Genomic DNA, 19296 nt, shown 5'->3' on the forward strand with positions numbered 1-19296 from the left:
ATGCGGAGTGACTGTAATTAAACCTTTAAACCTTTTCTCCTTGATCTCTGTACTATTTTTGGTAGTCACTGAGAATTATCATTATGTCATAGGTATCATACATTGTTTTATTAATGTACCAGCCATTGTACAGCACCTCAGCTCCTGTACCGAGTTTCGTCTTTGTGCTGTCGTAGCTCTGTGTGCTTCTTTATAATAACCTCTTTTCAAAGGGGCCCCTTCTTTCCTCCTTTTGTTTACCTCTACAGAGTGTTTGCTTTTTGTCTTATGCCACTGACCGTGACACAGAGGCTTGCTCTCCTACTGAGGCACATGTACCCCAGCCCTTGGGTTGGGCTTTTCAGTCCGGGCTTCTTGTAGTGCAGTATCACTGCACATGCAATGGCTGCTGTCCCGTGCGGTGGTCAGAACTCACTTATCAGTTGCCTCCTTTTTCGAAGCCAGGGATCGGCTGCTGATGTTCATGTTGATGGCAGAAGCAAGAGTCACAGGCGGGACAAGGCTGTGTTCTAAGGAGCGGTGACTGAGCTGTGACTGTGGGAGGACAGGTTCATGAGAGAGACAGGAAGGAGTCCAGCAGGGAGAGCAGCAAATGTGCTTTGCAGCTTCAGCCTCAGCATGGGCTGGCTGATCACTTTCTGACCCCGAGCCTTCCGTTTGTGCGGTCTTGTTACCGCTCCCCACAGTAAAACCTTTGCAGATCTCTGACCTTCAGCCTCTGCCTGATTGACTGTGAGCAGCGATGGCAGTGACTTCTAACTGAAGTGGCCAACCACTCAGGCAGCTCAGCATGAATTACCGGAGTTATTATTTTTAAAGCGTTCGTCCGTTTGTTTGAATATTTAGAGTGCACTTGCGTGGGAGTGTAGCTGAGTGAGTGAACTCGCTGCTGGGTGTGTCAGTCCCCATCTTACTTGAGACAGTTCTCTCAGTGAGCCTGGAGATCACCGATTCAGAGAGGCTGGCCAGCAGCTGCACTCCGGGCGCTTCCTGTCTTTCCTTCCCCAGCATGGGACAGCAAGCTTGTGCTGCCCTCTTACATGGTTTATGTGGGTGCTGGGGATCCGAACTCAGGTCCTTATGCTTACGAGCAAGCACTTTAACCACTAAGCCACCTCCCTCCCAGCTCTTTTTCCTCTGGTCCTTAAAACAATCCAGACTGTTGTTTCAAATAGTAAACTGAGTCCCAGAGGCAGAACAGAAAACTATGGCAGCCTAATAGAAGATGATTTTGTTCTCTGATTTCAATAAAGACGACACAAACGCGAGGTCAGCCGTGGCCTGGGATGTGTGCGGGGTTGTTGTGTGGTTGTTGTTGTTGTTGTTGTTGTTGTTGTATGGTTGTTTTTTGTTTTGTTTTTTTTAACATATTTGGTTTGGACCGTCCCTTCCCCCCAGATAGGGAAAGGGAGCTCTTGCTTGCTAGAGACCCCATTTATCACTAGGTGACTCTCACCCCACTTCCCTGCCAGGCCTGTAGACAGGTTTGAGTTTATAATTGTGGTCTAAAAGGTCAGAAGCAGAGTGTTTATTCTTTCTTTGCATGAGTCGAGAAACAAATATTCCCAAACCCCTTTTCCCCCTAGGAGATTTTTTCATTTTGTCAATACTTTATAAAAAAAATATTGCTTGCTTTTAGTTTTAATTCATTTCCTTCCTTCTTGGCCATCCCTGTCAATATATAGAGCAACTACTCAGAACACTGTTAGTTTCCAGGAATACGGTTATTAAAGTCAGCCTTTGTGTCTTGTCTGTAAACCCTTTCCATACCCAGTCCCACCATCTCCCTCTGAATCTCACAGCTCACAGTCAGAGCCTCTGCTACATGGGAGCATCATGACCCAGTCACAGTCACGCTGCCTCCTGGATTTCTTTAGCACCTTCTAGCACTCTCAGAAGGCAAGGGAACAAGGGCCTGGCTTCCTCCATCTGTGTGCCTGCCTGTCAGGTGCCTACACAGATGGGATGTGTTTGACTGTCCTCAGGAAACAAGCTTCCTTAATGATGTGGAAGTTTCTCATTGCCTTTATTTTGAAAGTTGATTTAGGAGCTCTTTTAGTAGTCATGTGTAAGTCCTATCCTGTTATTGCTTTTTATTCCTGCCCCTTTAAAGAAGAGATGAAGAAAGGAAAGGATTTCAAACAACTACTGTCTGGATTTTTCTTTTTCAGATGCAAAGGAAATTGTTTTAAAAGCCCAGATCTTAGCTGGAGGAAGAGGAAAAGGTGTCTTCGATAGCGGTTTGAAAGGAGGTGTTCATTTAACAAAAGAGTAAGTCTGAATGGTTTAGGTCCCTATCCTGATCATGACTGAAAGGATTCTTGAGCAGGAGGTCTAGGGCTGGGGCCAGTGTGCATACAGAGAGGAAATGGAGACTCTGGCTGGGCTGTGGCCTTGCCCCAGGGCTTCTGTCTCTCATTAGAGGGTTTTGTATCCTGCACTGAGCAGGGCTATACTTCCTCTCTCCCAGACAATCTGTGATTCATCCTAAAAGTGGGAAATAACACGGCTTGCAACTGGAATAGCGTTCCCCTCATCTCATTTCCATGAGTTCTATTCTGTGGTTCCTGTGACCAGTGGAGTCTTTGTGGCGACTGGACTGATAGTCTACGCCTGCCTGTGTCTGAGCATCTTTCCAGCATCTGCCCCACACCAAGCCTTTCCTCTTCCCATCACCGCCTTCTCATTGATTGTGGTCCATGTTTTCCCTCTCATTGTTTACTGTTTCCCAGATCATCCATTATCAGTTTCGATCTAAGTTGCACCAGTATTGTCTCTTTACACACTTGTTTGGGGGTGGGGGTAGTAGAGTTCAGCATCCCTTCACTCATTCACTCATTCCTTCATCTGCATTTTGCTTTCAGTGTGCCTTCAGGGAGCACTAGACAAATAGAATATAAAAGGAAAGATATGCAGTCTGTGGGTAGTGGGGCGATGCGGGCTAGAGGCGGAGCCTGGGCAGGGTGGGTGTGAGGAGGTGGGGTGACGAAGGTGACCCTTGATACTGTGAACCCTGCTATATAGTGATTTGCAATATGTCCTAATTGTTTTTTCTTTGTCATCCCCTCTTTTTTGTCCCTCTTAGCCCTAAAGTGGTGGGACAGCTGGCTCAGCAGATGATTGGTTATAATCTAGCAACAAAACAAACTCCAAAAGAAGGTGTGAAAGTTAACAAGGTAATGTTCTCAGACATTTCGTATGCACTTAAAACGAAAGAAGAGAGAGGTAGACTTGCTCCGACAGGCTCTCATAAAACACTGTTCTTTGACTGCACTGGTTTTGTTTAGGGAGTGCTGTGTCTTGGAAGAAAGACCCTAAGGACTGTGGACATTGGCCATTCACCAGAACCCAGTGAGGTGAATGACCAGGCAGCAGTTTTCCATTCGTAGCACAGATGCATCCTGCTTGAAGCTGACAGGGCTTGACAGGGCAGCCTTGCACTCTGTCAGCCTCTCCCTTTTCCCAAGTAGGCCCACCTCAGTCCTTTTGATTAGAACTGCCTGTTACAGTGGTTTTTCTTAAAAATACCTCGTGCTATACTTTAAAGCCACTTACTGCTACAAGTGGATGATTAGTAAAGACTACTAGTATTAAGCGTGTATGGCATGTGCACCCATGTACATGCATGCATTGGCATGTAGACATACATATGAAGCGGAAGTAAAGCTCAGAGAAAATGGCCTGCCTCTGCTGTGCCACTGTGAATGTAGGAGCCAAGTCTGCCTTCCCCTCCCGCCTGTTTCAGCCTTTTGTTCTTCTCTTCATGTGCCAATCAACTGAAGCCCTTTGCTGTGTATGCTGCAGTGCAAAATGAAAACCACGCAGAGGCTCATACACACAGTGCAAGCTGTGAACTCCCGAGCAGAGCCCCATGTGTGTCACATGTGGCAGCCCTGAAGACAGTATGGCTGGAAAGGCGCATCCTAACAGTAAATTGGGCCCCACTTCTTGGCCCTGCTCTGTTGCCATAGCATCAGAGACTTGCAGCCTCTGTCACTCTGCTCTGCTTAGGGGTAACTGAGTGGAACATTCTATTTTTAGTTTTCATAGAACTTTAGAAAGTTCTGGATAAGGCCTTAGAAAGCTTGTGCTTATTAAATCATGGTAGAGTCAATCTTAGCCAAAATAGGGACACTGGAAAACAGAAGATATCCTGAGGAGACATTTGAGTCCTCCTCTGAGCCTCTCAGGCTAGTGAGGCAGCACACACTAAGAACTTGGCTTCTCCTAAGGAATGTTGGGAAAGGGGAAAGGCTGTGGCCTGCTGTCTCCCAGGAAGGTTTCACACAATCCAGAGAAAACCTGCTAAAACACCTTCAGAAGTGCTTTCATATCATAGCCACTCACACTTCTGGCTCTAAACTCATGTCAGGATCCAAAAGATGGGCTTGTGTGTGTGTGTGTGTGTGTGTGTGTGTGTGTGTGTGTGTGTGTGTGAGAGAGTGAGACAGAGAGAGAGAGAGAGAGAGAGAGAGAGAGAGAGAGACAGAGAGAGAGAGAGACAGAGAGAGAGACAGAGAGAGACAGAGAGAGAGACAGAGAGAGAGACAGAGAGAGACAGAGAGAGAGACAGAGAGAGAGAGACAGAGAGAGACAGAAACAGAGAGAGAGAGAGAGAGAGAGAGAGAGAGAGAGAGAGAGAGACAGAGAGAGAGAGAGAGAGAGAGAGAGAGAGAGAGAGACAGAGACAGAGAGAGAGAGAGACTGGACCTCTGTGCTCCTCTCCCCAGTCTGGCACATTAAATGGCCGTCCTCCGTGTCTCACTATTGTCTGTTTAATTGGCTGTTGCATGTCCCTGCTGAGCCAAGCTTGTGAGGACAGCCAGTGCCCAGGATCATCAGAACACAGCTCCAGTAACAGCAGAGCCCTGAGATTCTGCTAGGTCATCAGCTTCATCTACTAAAATACCAAGTCCTCTCAAATGCTAAGGAGCAAACCCAAAAGCTGAGTGTTGGTCCGTCTGCCTCTCAGACGCAGGGTTGATTGGCTCCTCCTTCCTGTACAGACCGGAACTCTGCTTTTATTTCTTTTACGTCTGATGATGAGCTGTCACCCACATAACTTACTCAGAACTTGTCCATAGCATAATAAGCACTGTGTTTGTAGGGAATTGTTATTTTATATCGACACATGGGACTGTAGATTAGAATTTGTAAAACTTTTAAAAAGCATATAAAAGCGTCTGCTCAAACCAGATTCACACTATGTAGTAATAAAATTCTACAGGAAAGTGGCTTATAGCTAAGTCCCTGACACGCTGGCAATAAGCATGTTCTTGAGAATCGAGGCATCGCCAGAAACTACCAGATTAACTTATTTTTAAGTCTATTTTTTCCATAATTCAGTACCATGTAACAATGCCAATAGAATAAGAGCCAGGAAGTAAGAATTATGTACTCCCAGGCTGAAAGGAATTGCTATGTGCTGTTTGTGCTCTTCATGTCCAGGCTGTGTCCTGTTTCTGTAAAAGCATATGTGCATTAATGCTGTTTTCCACTTCCTTTGTTGGGATTGTGTTCTTGAGACAAGGTCTCTTGTAGCTCAGGCTAGACTCAAATTTGCTCTGCAGCAGAAAATGACCTATTCTTGTGATCCTTCTCCAAAGCATGCTGAGACGTGGCTGTGGAGTGCTACACCTTTCCCCAAGTCGGGATACCTCATTCTCCCTCCCCCCTTCTCCTCCTCCCCTTCTCCTCCCCTTCCCTCCCCTTCTCCTCACCCCCTCTTCCTCCTCCCCCTCCCTCCTTCCCTCCCTTCCTGCTTCTCCTCTTCCTCCTCTTCTTCCTCTTCCTCCTCCTTTTCCTCTTCTTTTTTTGCTAGAAGCATAGTCTTCCAGTCACTGAGGGTAATTAGTACTTAACCAGCACTATAATGATAGATATTTGTTTTAAGTGTTTAATAGATAATGTGACAGTGGAGAATCAGAATATTCTGACATTAGGAAAGGCTTCATACCTAACTGTTCCTTTCGTTTTCAAGATAGGCATTTGGAGAATCCATTGGTGGCCCCAGGTATAGTGACAGCAGGGCCCTGTTTTCCCCTTTCTTGGCTACGTGGTGCTCACTGCATTGTGTCCCTTAAGCTGGGTTGAGGTCAGGGATTACATTTATCATACAGTATCTTTCGGGCCTTTCACTAGAGCCAGGATAAACAATATATTGAGTTACAGTCCTCCTGTGTCTGGGAACCTGCATGGATTGGTACTGGGACTGAGATGCTCTGAGGCACCACATACGGTGCCGAGTTCCCTGCATCATAATCAGTAATGGTGTTTCCTGCGGATTCTTCTTCCTTTTGCTGTTGTGTTTAGTGATGTTCCAGCTTTTCCTGGCCCATGTCTCACATTGTTAGTAGCACGCTATGTAGGAGTGTTATAATTTAACTAAATTAACATATACCTAATCACTTAGGTAACAGAAAATGTTGAATGCTTGTGTCTGTGTCCATAAAGGCTGGTGTAAAAGATTTTCACAACCTGGGCAGGCTCACCATCCCGAGAACAGAAAGTCTAAGTAAATAAAGTCTGAGTAAATAAAGAATTTATCTATACCAAAATCTGTTCGTAAATGTATAGAATGCTCTCTCAGATTCCATGCTTGGTGAGGGGGTCAAATTTCTATTGTGTTTCTGTACGGTTAGAAGGCTGAGGGAGCTCTGAGTTCCCATTTAAAAGGGCACAAATCCCAGTCCTGAGGTCTTTACCACAGTGATCTGCTTTCTTCTCCAGGGCCTGTGTCTAATAGCATCCCAGTGGAAATGAGGGTACGGCACATGAATGCCGAGGCACATAAACCTTTCTAGACTGTTGTAGAAATTAAATTATACACTGTGTAACCTTTGAAGATAGGCTTCTATTTGTGATTTATGGAGATTGTATCATTTCATTGCTATATAATATTCTGTGATATGCATGTTCCACAGTTTCTTACCTCATCACATACTGATGTCTCAGTTGTCTTAAGTTGCACTGTCACACATTGAAGCGTTCTATACATTTATGAACAGATTTTGGTATGGATATATTCTTTATGTGGGGGATAAATTGTGAATTATGTGTAGTGTATGATCAGTTGATTTTGTTTTGTTTTGTTTTGTTTTAGAAACTCAAATACTTGGCAAGTTGTTGGTACCATGATGCTCTGTCATCTGTGACGTACAGTGACTGGGGTTTCCACATTCTAGTCAGCATTTGGTAGTCATGGCTTAAAATTTCAGCCATTTTTGCAAAGATGTAGTACTATTTCATCCTAATTTAAAAGTTCGCTTCCCTTGAAGCTACAGATGCAGACTCCTTGTCAATCGCTCACTTGTCACTCGTAGGCTCTCCTTGAAGGCCGTGCTCATTGTCACCTCATTACAAGGGACTAGGAGTCATAGTGGCATATTCCTCAGCAGTGACAGTGCCCGACTCGGAAAGGCTGATGGGGTCAGCTGAGGCTCGATGCACATGCACTGTGTTAGCAAGTTCTGTTGCTGTGATGTGCGTAGTCATCTTAGCAGAGGAGAGCTTTCTGTGGAACAAAAACATTTAGTTTTGATGAAGTCCAAACTTTCACTACTCTCTTGTGGACTGGGTTCTTGGTGCATTCCAAGAACAGGGTTTTCCGTTAAGTTTGTAATGGCTTTTCTTTGTGTATGTGTGTGTCAGTTTTCACTTACTTATGATTAAGTGACAGACTTAGGCCTGTGGTTTTTTGTTTTTACCTGCGGATGTCTACGTGTATGCGTACGCCCTTAAAAAGATGTGGTGTCCCTTTATTGTATTGCTTTTGTGCCATCGTCAACACTTAGCTGCCTGTTTTCATGTAGTCTCCTGCCGCTACCACTTAATCGCTGTAGCAATACGGAAACGCTTTAACTTGTGGACAAGCTCTTCTCTTTCCACTGCTTTTCTTTTTCAGTGTACTCTATCCTGTTCTTGTACCTTATCACACGCTTTTTAAAATAATCTTGTCTTAGTTGATAGAAAAAAAATCCCTTGCTGAGTTTTCAATAGAAACAGTGTTAAGCTGCTATATTATTAGTTTGGGGAGAATCAGTGTTTGCTATGTTAACGCTCAGTGTCCATTCGGGAAAGGGAATAATAATTGAAATGTAAATAGGAAATACCCAAGTTAATAAAGATGGAGAAAAAAAAAAGAAAATACTCTTTTCTTAGCTCTGCCTTGGTTCCCACTCTCACAGTCACATAGTGCTCAGAAAATAGGTTTGAGATATTTATATATTTTTAGGGTTACATCTGTTTGCTCCTTTATTCAGTAGCAATTATTACTGGGATTGGAGTTTTAATTTCGTATGTTCATTTAAGTTTATGTGTATAACGTGTTCATTGTCGATGGTATTCCTTCCTGCGGGTGCTTGGTGGATGTCTGCAGGGAACCCTGGGGCCCAGAGACTCCCTTGCCTGTGCGTGTTGGCAGTCCTGGGTTACCAGTTCCTGCAGCATCCAGTCTGCCTCACAGGAGCTCAGCACAGGGTGCTTCCTCTCGTCTCAGCTTCCCAACACGGCTGCTTTTCTCCTTTTAACTTTTCCGATTCTTCCTGTTTTCTGTTGACTTCAAGTTTTGTTTGAATGTAGTGGAGAGGTAAGCAAAAAGTGTCAACTCCGTATTCTCAAGCGCTAGGCTATAGGATTATAGAAACTTTCAATTTCTTAAACTTTTTGGAGGTGCTATTTAATGCATGCATATGTACATACATATTGATATACAGCAGACATCTTTGTCTGACTCTGCCATTAGGTTACATGTTGCTTGGAGAGGGATGGGGTGTGAGGTGGTGCTTCTCCAGAGATCCGTGATCACTGCCTTCAGTACCAGCTACTTACTGTTCTGTAGGAAATATAAATCAGATGGTTTCACAAATCTTAACTTCTGCTCTTATGTTATGAGTAGCTTATACATTGCTATTCAACTAATACTTAAAATTTGAGTCGCAGGATAAGGAGGGGGGAGAAGAGATATGTTGGTCAGACCAAATAATGAAACTTAAGATATTTTAAATATCAGGGGATCTCACAAGAAGGCTGTGTCTGTCGTTAATCATTGTAGAACTAAAGTGAAGGTCTTTTGAAATTCATTTCCCTGAGCTTCCCTTGAGGTGAGTGTTGTGTAGTCCATCAGATTTCTTGTAACAATCCTTAAAATACTTCAGCATCCTGGGTCACAAAGGTGGCTTTAGAACACAAAACAATTTTGGGTCTTTGCGTGAACTACTCATTACTTTCCTGTGGGATTTTGTTTTGTTTTGGTTTTGTGGTTTGGTTGTAGTTTTTGTTTTGTTTTGTTTTGTTTTAAGAAGTGAGACATTATTTCTGCCAAGCAAGAACTGGTGGAGGGAGACAGCAGCTGGTCTTCACCAACGGAAGTGTGATGGGATGCATAGGACATCACTCAGTGTTTCAAAAGGTGGAGAATACAGCTTGTGAATGACACTTATTCTAAGAATGAGATTGCTGTATTGCTTCTAATACTCAGTCATTGAGTATCTCACTGGACCGACTTTGTATTAGACAAACTGTGCTAGATGTTAGGGATGGCGAAGGGGGGAGGGAGGGTCAGCACACTTCTGCTTTTAAATCATGGCCACATTCAGCTGCCCAGCCTGGCCTCAGACTGAATCTGTAGCCCAACCAGGACTTATCTTGGTGTCCTCCTGTCTCAGCCTCCTAAGTAGCTCCGATTACAGGCCTGCACCATCAGACCAGTGGCTGCATTATTTTAAATAACCAAATATTATATTTATTTATAGAGAGTACAAAATGAAATAAAATATAGCTATCTAGGACTTAGAAATATATAAATATATGCAACATCAGTATACTATAAAAAAATCTCTTATTTGGTAGCCAAACCTGGTTTTGTACCAGTGTAATAATACATATGTGCTGTTAATGTGTCAGATTTAAACAGCTGCATCCCTGGAGGTGTTCTCAAATGACACAGACTTGAACCAGAAAGAGAAACTGAGATAAGAGTCAGAAGGTTCCTGGGACAAACCAGACACCGATCCCTGGAGCACTTTAATAGGATTAATTAAGAAGCTCACAGTATGTCTCGTGCACCTGATAGAATCCCCAGACCTTTGGACACTGACCCATGGCACACCAGGAGCCTAGAAACAAATGAAGCTCTTGGTTGTGTGTGTGTGTGTGTGTGTGTGTGTGTGTGTGTGTGTGTGTGTGTGTGTGTGTGAAGTGAATTTCCAAGCTCAAATGTGCTTGACACAAAGTTAACTGGACTTTTCATTCTTGTGATCATAGGTGATGGTTGCTGAAGCCCTGGATATTTCTAGAGAAACATACTTGGCCATTCTGATGGACCGGTCCCATAATGGCCCTGTGTTAGTAGGCAGTCCCCAGGGGGGCGTCGATATTGAAGAAGTGGCAGCTTCCAGTCCAGAACTCATCTTTAAGGTATGCTTGATTAGCTGGCCATGTCACTCATTGTCAGGGTAGTGATTGTTCAACATTTGTTGTGGAGTCTGAGGCGGGGAGCCCTGGACCTGTTCCTGAGAAGCTGAATCTCCTCAAGCAGAATTGGTGTCTGGTATTCAAAGGCGTTTCCTTGCTATCCTTTCCCCTCCCTTTCTTCTCTTCTCTTTTCTGATTTTTCTTTCTTCATCATTTCTTTCTATCCAATCTGACCCAAGAATTAGCCAACAGGAGAATACTGTTCTGTCTCCATTTCTGCTGGGTGACTCCTGCCTTTAACAGTGGTTATGGTCGAGACACGTTCTCTTGCGTTACTGGATGTGGGTTAGTCTGGGCCTTAGTTACTTGGCTTGCTATGTCAAACTCCTGTCAAAGTAACTTAAGGAATGGTTTACTGTGGCCCATACTTCGAGGGTACAGTCCATCATGGCAGGCAAGGCATGGCCGCAGGAGCCTGAGGTCACGTCAGGAAGCAGAGGGAGATGGATGCTGCTGCTTGGCTATTTCTTCCTTTTGACCAGTCTAAGACCCCGAACAATGGGATGATTGCTCCCACTTTGAGGGTGAGGCTTTCCTCCTCAGTTTCCTTAGCATAGTCACTTCCTCACAGACATCCCAGAGACTTAACTCTTCTGTGATCTAGGCCCCATCAAGTGGACACTAAACTTCAGAGTGTCCAGAGAAGAACAGGCTTTCAGAGGTTCATATTTTGATCTGTTGTTTCAGTCCTTGAAAGCTTCATATTAAGATTGGTTTCAGAGAGATGAGTAGTCAGATTCAAGTAGGGAGTAAGTCTGTCACAAGTCTTCAACCTCAGTTTAAAAAGTAACAGGATAATGTAATGGCTTTCATCCTATACTATCATGAGGATTAAGTAGATTGATATAAAAAAAATGATCAGGTACCATTCTCATCTACAGAAGAAAAAACCCATTTGGAACAGTAAACTCACTTTTTAATCTGGGCTTTTAGTGCCCAATTCTACTAGAGTTTTCTACGAGAAACATTATTTTCTTTAGAAACGGTTTTGTTTTCCCTTAAGTAGGGGAAGAGTCCTATTTTCTGAATCTGATTTTCTATATACTGTACTAACACTTCAATGATTGTTCTAAAAATATTCTCATCACTATTACATAGATTAATTGCTTCAGAAGTTTAATTGAAGCTTTATACACAGGCTCACTCATAATGTCTAGCCATTTCCAAAATTAACTTTATCTCAAACAGTCTCATTTGCTATCATAATTCATGAACTAATGCACACGAACAGCATTTATTGTTTTTGACAGAACAGCACTTTGTAGAGTGAAGGTATTATTAATAATTTTCATATGAATAAAGTGTTCAAGTCTTAAGATAATATTTAATCTGTGTATGACAACTTCAAACTTAACAGCAATATTAGGCAGCAAAGCCTTTCTTTGGATGTCTTCCAAAAGTTGTCACAAAAATTAACTGACTAAATATTCATCAATGCCATCTGTGTAGTAATTAAAAGTGAAAACTGGCATTAGATCGTCTTGTCAGCATGCCACCTTGAAGAATTATATAGTTTTTGGAAGAGCTGTTTCATGATGGCCTGCTAATTAAAACGTGCCCCATAGGCAGCCGCAGTAGCCCTGCTCAGAGCTCTGTGGAAGGGTGCCACACTTTAATTACTTACTTGCCGGTAAATACTTTAAATGTTTGCTCTCAGGTTTCAATCTTCTCACTGGACTTCTGAATTTTGTTCATTTCATATATTTTCTCTAGGAGCAGATTGACATCTTTGAAGGGATAAAGGATAGCCAGGCCCAGCGCATGGCGGAAAATCTGGGCTTCCTCGGGTCTTTGAAAAACCAGGTACACAGCCTTTGGGAGACAGCATGTTTGCCTTGTTAAAGGGAATATTGCAGGAACTTGCTTAATTGCTGCTGAAGTTTGTAATTGACACAAGATGGTTGTGTCTGAATCTGTCACCAAATTGTTTATGATCAAGAAACTATTTTCTCATGTTGCAAGAGGTGTGATATATGTATATATGTGTGTGTGTGTGTGTGTGTGTGTGTGTGTGTGTGTGTGTGTGTATATATATATCTGATAGAGATTGTGTGTGTGTCTGTGCGTGTGTGTGTGCGCCTGTGTGTGTCTGCGTGTATGATGGAAATGTGTATGTATGTATGTATATATGTACATATATATATATGACTGTGTGTGCTTATAGTTTTATGATGTGTGTATGATTATGTACATATAATATGTATATGCATGCATACATATGTATGTGATAAATATCTTTGTATACATACATATGAGGGCATTTATATGTATGTGTGCTGCAGGTTTATAATGCATGTTTATATGTATGTGTATGTTTGTGATTGTATATGTATGTGAAAATATGATACAAGTGTGTCGTGTGCATCAATGATATGTATATAAACAGGTATGCATATATGTAATATAGGTCTTATATTTGCTGCATGTAGGTACATAAACTTTATGCTGTTTGGTGATACATTGTTACTGTGGTTTTGAGACTGAGTTTCATGTATCTCAGGCTGGTTTTGAACTTCTGAATCTCTGGGTACTACCTCCTGGGCCCTGGGATTATAGGTATGCAGCCAACACCTGGTAGAGGTGATCCTGGGGATCTAACTCAGAGCTGGGAGCATGTTTTCTGGTCACTAAACAGCAGCCCCAGCCCTTTAATTGATGGGTTTTTAAGTTTTTCTTATAATGCTGCTGGTGCTGCTTGGCACATACATGCTCGTTATGCTAAGAATTTACTTTCAGCATCTGTATAATGGGGGTGCTACTAGTGAGAAGTACATTGTAGGGCTTGAGTTCAGTGCTGTATGAGAGCAGTTATTCACAGTGCTGCTGGGGTTGTAGCTTAGTGATAGAATGCCCGCCTTGCACATGCAAGATCCTAGATACTCCTAAGCCCCACAAACAAGGAAGATTATCATTGTATTTATTAAGAATGCATATTACATGGACAGCTATTTTTTGTAGCCAATGAGCATTTGAAATAATAATGATGGCATGAAGGCAAGGTTGTTCACTCAAACAACCGAAAATATATTAATTTAGTGGTCATATCTTTTGAGTTTGAGGAGGAAAAAATGGTAGTCCAAGATTTGTTGAGGCAGAATTTGTCGTGAACATCCTGGTTCTGCCTTTGGTCCATTCCATGGCACTCAATAATGTATGGATACAGGCAAACTTCTTCCCACAGCTAAGTCAGAAGCACTTACTGCCCCTTTCCTACCCTCTCCTCCTCCTTAACTCCAGGAGGCTTCTTCAATGCATGTGTGTTCAGTGGCCTGGGGCTGCCCAATGTGTTTGCCCTAAGTTCTCCTGTGTGCTCATGGAGGATTATCTTCAGTACCCCTGAGGATGCAGCAGTCCAATTCATCCTCAGTCCCTTCTAGAGAATGGCGGAGTGCTTCTAACTGGCACACCTTCTCTGCCAGGCATTTTATACTCCTTACAATGTCAGTGCACTCTAAACAGTTGCCATATTTTATACTTTGGGGAATAATGATAAGAAAATAAGATCTAGGTGTTGGGGCAAATGCAGTAGCCATTTAGAATATCTCCTTTAGTGTTCTATTTGTTTGTATGTATGCATGTATGTATGTATGTATGTGTTCCATGGTGAGCATGATCAGAGGACAACCTGATGCAGTCATTTCTCCTTCTGCCATGTGGGTTCTAGGGATTGAACTCAAGTCGTCAGTAAGGCAGTAAGGATCTTTGCCTCTGGGTCATCTCTCCGGTCCTCCAATATTTTCTGTCTATGGTTAGGTCAGCTCTTGGGCATGAGACCTGCAGAGAGAGATGGTGCTTCCCTTTAGCTTAGCTGGGCATTCCTCTTCCAATGAACCAGGCTCCACAGTGTTCTGGTGACAGTAGGTGAGTCACAGAAGGATGCAAACATCAGAAGTGTTTCATGGAAGAGAAGGCACCACTCATTTGAAAATCAGAGACTGTTGAAAAGTAAAGGACTCAAGGTGGCGGACAGGACCTCCTGGACTAAGTCCCACGAAGAGATGAAACGCGTAGCATTCAACAGACACTCGTGAAACTATGTGTCCTCTCTGAGACTGGCAGACTGCTATGGAAGCAGTTGGTTCAAGGGAGGATGCTGGACCAGTCTTGGGCTCTGTGCCGGAGTGATTAGTTCCATGTTATTACAATGAGGCTGCTAACAATAATGCCATTTTAAAAATGTATCTAAAGGCTACTTATATAGAGAAGTTGGTCCCTGAAGCCAGTCTCTTCTGTTGAAGTCATGGTGTTACCACTGTTCGGTCTCATGTTTGATTCCAGGTGTATTCAGTCGCCTGTGCACATCCTCTGTATCAGCACATGCGTGCTTCTCCCATGTCTATAGTCACCCTTGTTAGAGCCCTAATCCCCATTACAGCGTTCCTCACTCACTCCTCTGCTGGCACAGCTCACAGTAATAGCATATGGGTATCGTGCACGGATAATGTACATTTGGCATGTGCAAGATTAAGTAAATCACATATGTAGGCTGTCTCCATTGAGTACTTCTAGGAATCAACAATAAGTGTCATAATGTGACAGCACAGAGTGGGCAAACGCCGCTGACCCGAGGTTCAAGAGCTCAGCCTGTGCACACAGTACAGAGCTCTACAGATGACAATGATATTAAATATATCCTGAAACACCCTCACTACCTCCATGTGTAAGAGAAAATCAAGGGTTATTAGTAATTCTTAAATGGCATAATTATGTTTCTCAGTGCCACGAACACTGTTTCTGAATCTAGGTTACCAGGATATTTTTATCTTTTTATGTTATCAAGGAAAAAAAGAAAGAATAAAACTTTTGAGGCAGGGCCTTAGGTGTCACTGGCAGCCGACATCTTCATGGGTTTGACTCTTTATTTGCACTTTGAGTAGGCACAGATTGCATGTTACTTCTCTTGGCTGTGTCCAAAGTACCAAAAGATAGCCATTGTTCTTTTGGGATTTGTGGACTAGTGGAGATCATTCCTCAGGTTTAGAATAGGTGAGCTGGGCAGGGTCGGGGATGGAGGACAGGAAGAACGGGGAGGGAGGGAGAGAAACAGAGACAGAGAGGATGAGAATGAATGTGAGATGTGCATGGCTTGGTGTTTGTTGAGGGGTACCAGTTTATTTGCACAGTATGGATGGGTGGCCCTGAGCGCATGGAAGCTGTGTATAACATGTGCGAAAAAGGAGTCTGATTCTGGATGCTGCCTTAAGGCATGAGGTGCCAGGAGCAGAGAAGACATGTAAGAAAGGCAAACATTCAACAATCTTAGGTCACTGATCCTATCATGAAGAGACGATCCTAGAAGCTGAAGGAACACACGTACATCTGGCAATGGCTGCGTTGGTAACATCTGCATTCTCTGTAGTTTACCACAGTTTTCAGAAATGGTTATATTAGATCCTATTTATGAGCCTAAAGTTATTTCTATTATGTATTTTGTTCTTATTGATAAATTACTCATTAAATCATTTATTAAGTATTAAACATCAGTATAGAAGTGCATGGCACAGGGTGTGGGTAAGAAGGGCCTTCCCACATGCACACACAGCTGTATTGCAACTGTCCAAGTAATGAATCAAAAGCCATACATGGAGTCACATGTATAGATTCCCAGCTCCCTGAGAGACTGAGTCGTGATCTCCTGAGATTATGGATATAAGACCAACCTAGCAAAATAACAGGATCCAACCTCAAAAACAAAGCCCCTAACCCAGAAGGTACTGAATTGCCCCTGCACAGCTTAGTCCTAGACACTCGGACACTCATGGGAAAAACAGGATTGGGTGGGCTGTGCTCCCTCAGATAGACTGACAGCAACAAGGCCAAAAACCTAACAACAACCTGGAAACTCCGGGAGCTGACTGGATGGCACAGGTGCTGTGGGAGAGCGGTCTGTAACTCTGTACACATCTGTAACTCTGTCTGCAAACATCCCTGAGAACGCTGTAATGCTGGGGGGAGGTATGCAGACGTTCTGTGCACATGCTAGCAGCATTAGCTCACAGACTGAAGGAAGGCTCTGCTATTTCACATGGGACTGAGGCTCTGTGGTCCTCAACATGGCTCTTCCCTTGTACTCGTGGCTTTGGCAGGTCCCCACATTACAGAATTTGTGGGTGACTGGGTTTGTAATTTAATATAGTTTAGTTGGTTTTTAAAAGTATCAACAATGAAAGCAAGAAACAATAAAGTAAAGTAGAAAATATTGTTAGAGATCTTTTAAAGTACTTCCAAAATGAGTCTGCCCTTTTGAAAGCTGGCAAACCAGAAGCCATGCGACATGAGTGGTATGATTGTCCTTCAGCAGGAGAAACACAGACATGGTTGAAAGGTGAATGTTTTTTTATGGGATAAAGAGCAAATTTTACTCACATAAAACACTTCCTTTCAATTAATGATTAAGAAACCCAAATCTCAGCAGGCACATTTGCAAACTTCACAGGAAGGGAAATACAGATGCCTCTTAGGAGCTAGGATGGTGCTCAAACTCATTGACTGCATGAGGTTTTCATTAAAACGGCAAATGCCTACTGTCCCTCGCGGTGCCCAGCACGATGCAGGTGCTGGATCGGTGTGAGTGGAGTCTTCTTGTGGGCATTCAGGGTAGCTTCTTTTCTTTAAATAGAATCGTTCCATTTGAACTGCTTTTAGGGCTGAGGGGAGAGCATGAGGCACTGAGGCTCATGCTGAGAAGCCATGATAGGGAAAGTGCCCTGGTATTGTTTCATGCACTAGAATTCCAATGCTGGAGAGGTGGAGACGTGTGGATCTGTACTTCTTGCTGACTTCTCAGCCAAGATAACTTGGTGAGTTCTAGGCCAGTGAGAGAGCCTGTCTCAACAGACAACCCAAATGGACATTTCAGAAGAACAATACCCCAGGCTCCCACATGCCATTCATGTGCATAACATCTTAATCATGTATAAACACACGTGTATGCAGTCACAAGCATGCAAACATATGCACATAATTGTACACACATATAATAAATAGCATGTTTCCATCCATTCTGCACTGCTATGGGGATTTACCCCATAAGTGCTTAGTCACATGTGTTACATATCTGCAGAGTCAAGAAAGATGACATTTGAGTGAAGCTATTAGAAACAGTCCCTATGGTCATTCCTTAGGTGATGAATAGAATGGATGGTAGCATAGCCACACAGTCAAATATGATCTGACAATTAAAGCAATGGCCTATTTATCCTGCCAGTGACGGTTTCTATTAATAAGGATAGAGGTTTTAGTTCTTCTGTAAATATGGGAAGTGTGCATCTTCACGCGTGCATAGAATATGTCTCAGATGAATCAGAAGCCGTCAGTGTCTGTGTCAGAGGCCCGGGAAATAGAATCTAAAGAAAACCTGAAAACTGAGGATCCTTAGAGCATTTATATGTGTTACCTACCCATAAAATATTTCATAATAAAAAGGATTTTGTCTTGGTCTAGTATAACGGCGTATGATGGCAGTCCTAGTGCCCAGGGTAGATGAGGCAAAAAGGTTACAATCTTGAGGCCAGTCAAAGCTGTGTAGTAAGTTGAGGGTCAGCCTGGGAAATATCCTGGAAGCTGACCTCAAAACATGCATGCATACATACATACATACATACATACATACATACACACAATAACACACACACACACACACAATACGCCTTACACTTTGGATGCATTCCTTTGTTTATGTACATCAGATTTCAATTAGGATTTAATAAAATCTACACATAGATCTGAACTAGTTAAGATTCAGATAGTATGAGAGCTTTAAAGTAGAAATGCTTTAGCCAACCTGGGCCGGCTTTTATTAGTGACCCAGGTGTGAACTCATATGTAGGGATTTCATCTGTAGGTATTGTAAAGACTAAGAGAGTTAAGACTGAAGGAGCAGAGAGGTCCCAGCTTCTCCCTTTCTTTTCCCCAGTTCCGTGTCACCTCTACCCCTCAACCAGACAGAACTGCGAGCCAGCTGGCTCAGCAACTTTGACACTCGTCCTGTAGGTGTGAAATGCTGTTATGCAGAAAAGGGGCATGCCACACTGACCCTGATGGCACACACTGCAGGTCTGGCATGGTGGGCATCCGGTGGCAATAGGGAGTAAGACGAGTCCGAGAAACCACCCTGTATGCAACTGTAGCTGCACACACTTGTAAGTGTAAACTCCCCTGGAGGGTCGATGACTCCCACATGCTGGCCCAACTCTACTCCCTGTTGTAGAGCAGCCTGCCCTGGTGTGAGCAGTACGTGTTGGCTGAGAAGGAGTGGCTAGCGTTAGGGTCTTGTGTATGAATGCTCTCTGTGGTCTTTGCCTCCAGGACCCACTGTACAGTTCAGTGGAACTGTACGGTTCTGAGGTTGCTCCATTGTCTGAGACCTTCATCCTTCTGTCTCAGAGTCTCCATCAGACACTTAGGGATTTCCGTGCAGATTATAGCCCTGGATGATGAATATAATAACCATTTTATTCCTGCATAATAAGGAAAAACCTTGTCATTATAGACCCTCAAAAGCCTGTTTACCTTTTTACTTAAATGGAGCCTGTTTGTATTAGTGATTGTAGCTTAGACTGCAGTCTAAAATGACTAATAGGGACATGATAACTCACAAAAGGATTAATAGCACTTTTAGGCTGCACAGAAAATATTTTGTTTTCTTGATAATGGTCTCTCTTAGTGTCTGGAGGAAAGTTGAGCAGTCTGTTCTAATGAATAGCAGTGGAAATTAAAATAATTATGCTTTTTCAATTTTTCCCTTTAGAAAACCTAACTGAAAATAAAGACATAATTTGCTATTTTTAAGATTTCGTTAATGAAGCAAAATAAACTTTGTTG

General features: G+C 43.1%; 1 protein-coding gene across 1 annotated transcript in view; it reads left to right on the forward strand.

Moving 5' to 3' along the window:
- Window positions 1-19296, forward strand: part of Suclg2 (succinate-CoA ligase GDP-forming subunit beta) — a gene marked incomplete at its 5' end in the record, with an annotated part of 147334 nt that overhangs the window by 115292 nt on the left and 12746 nt on the right. The window contains 4 exons of the mRNA XM_032906046.1: window positions 2172-2271; window positions 3086-3176; window positions 10264-10416; window positions 12187-12276. Of these exons, the coding sequence (XP_032761937.1) occupies window positions 2172-2271; window positions 3086-3176; window positions 10264-10416; window positions 12187-12276 (434 nt within the window). The remainder of the gene's footprint in view (window positions 1-2171; window positions 2272-3085; window positions 3177-10263; window positions 10417-12186; window positions 12277-19296) is intronic.

Source organism: Rattus rattus, chromosome 6 (assembly GCF_011064425.1).
Source record: "Rattus rattus isolate New Zealand chromosome 6, Rrattus_CSIRO_v1, whole genome shotgun sequence".
NCBI lineage: Eukaryota > Metazoa > Chordata > Mammalia > Rodentia > Muridae > Rattus > Rattus rattus.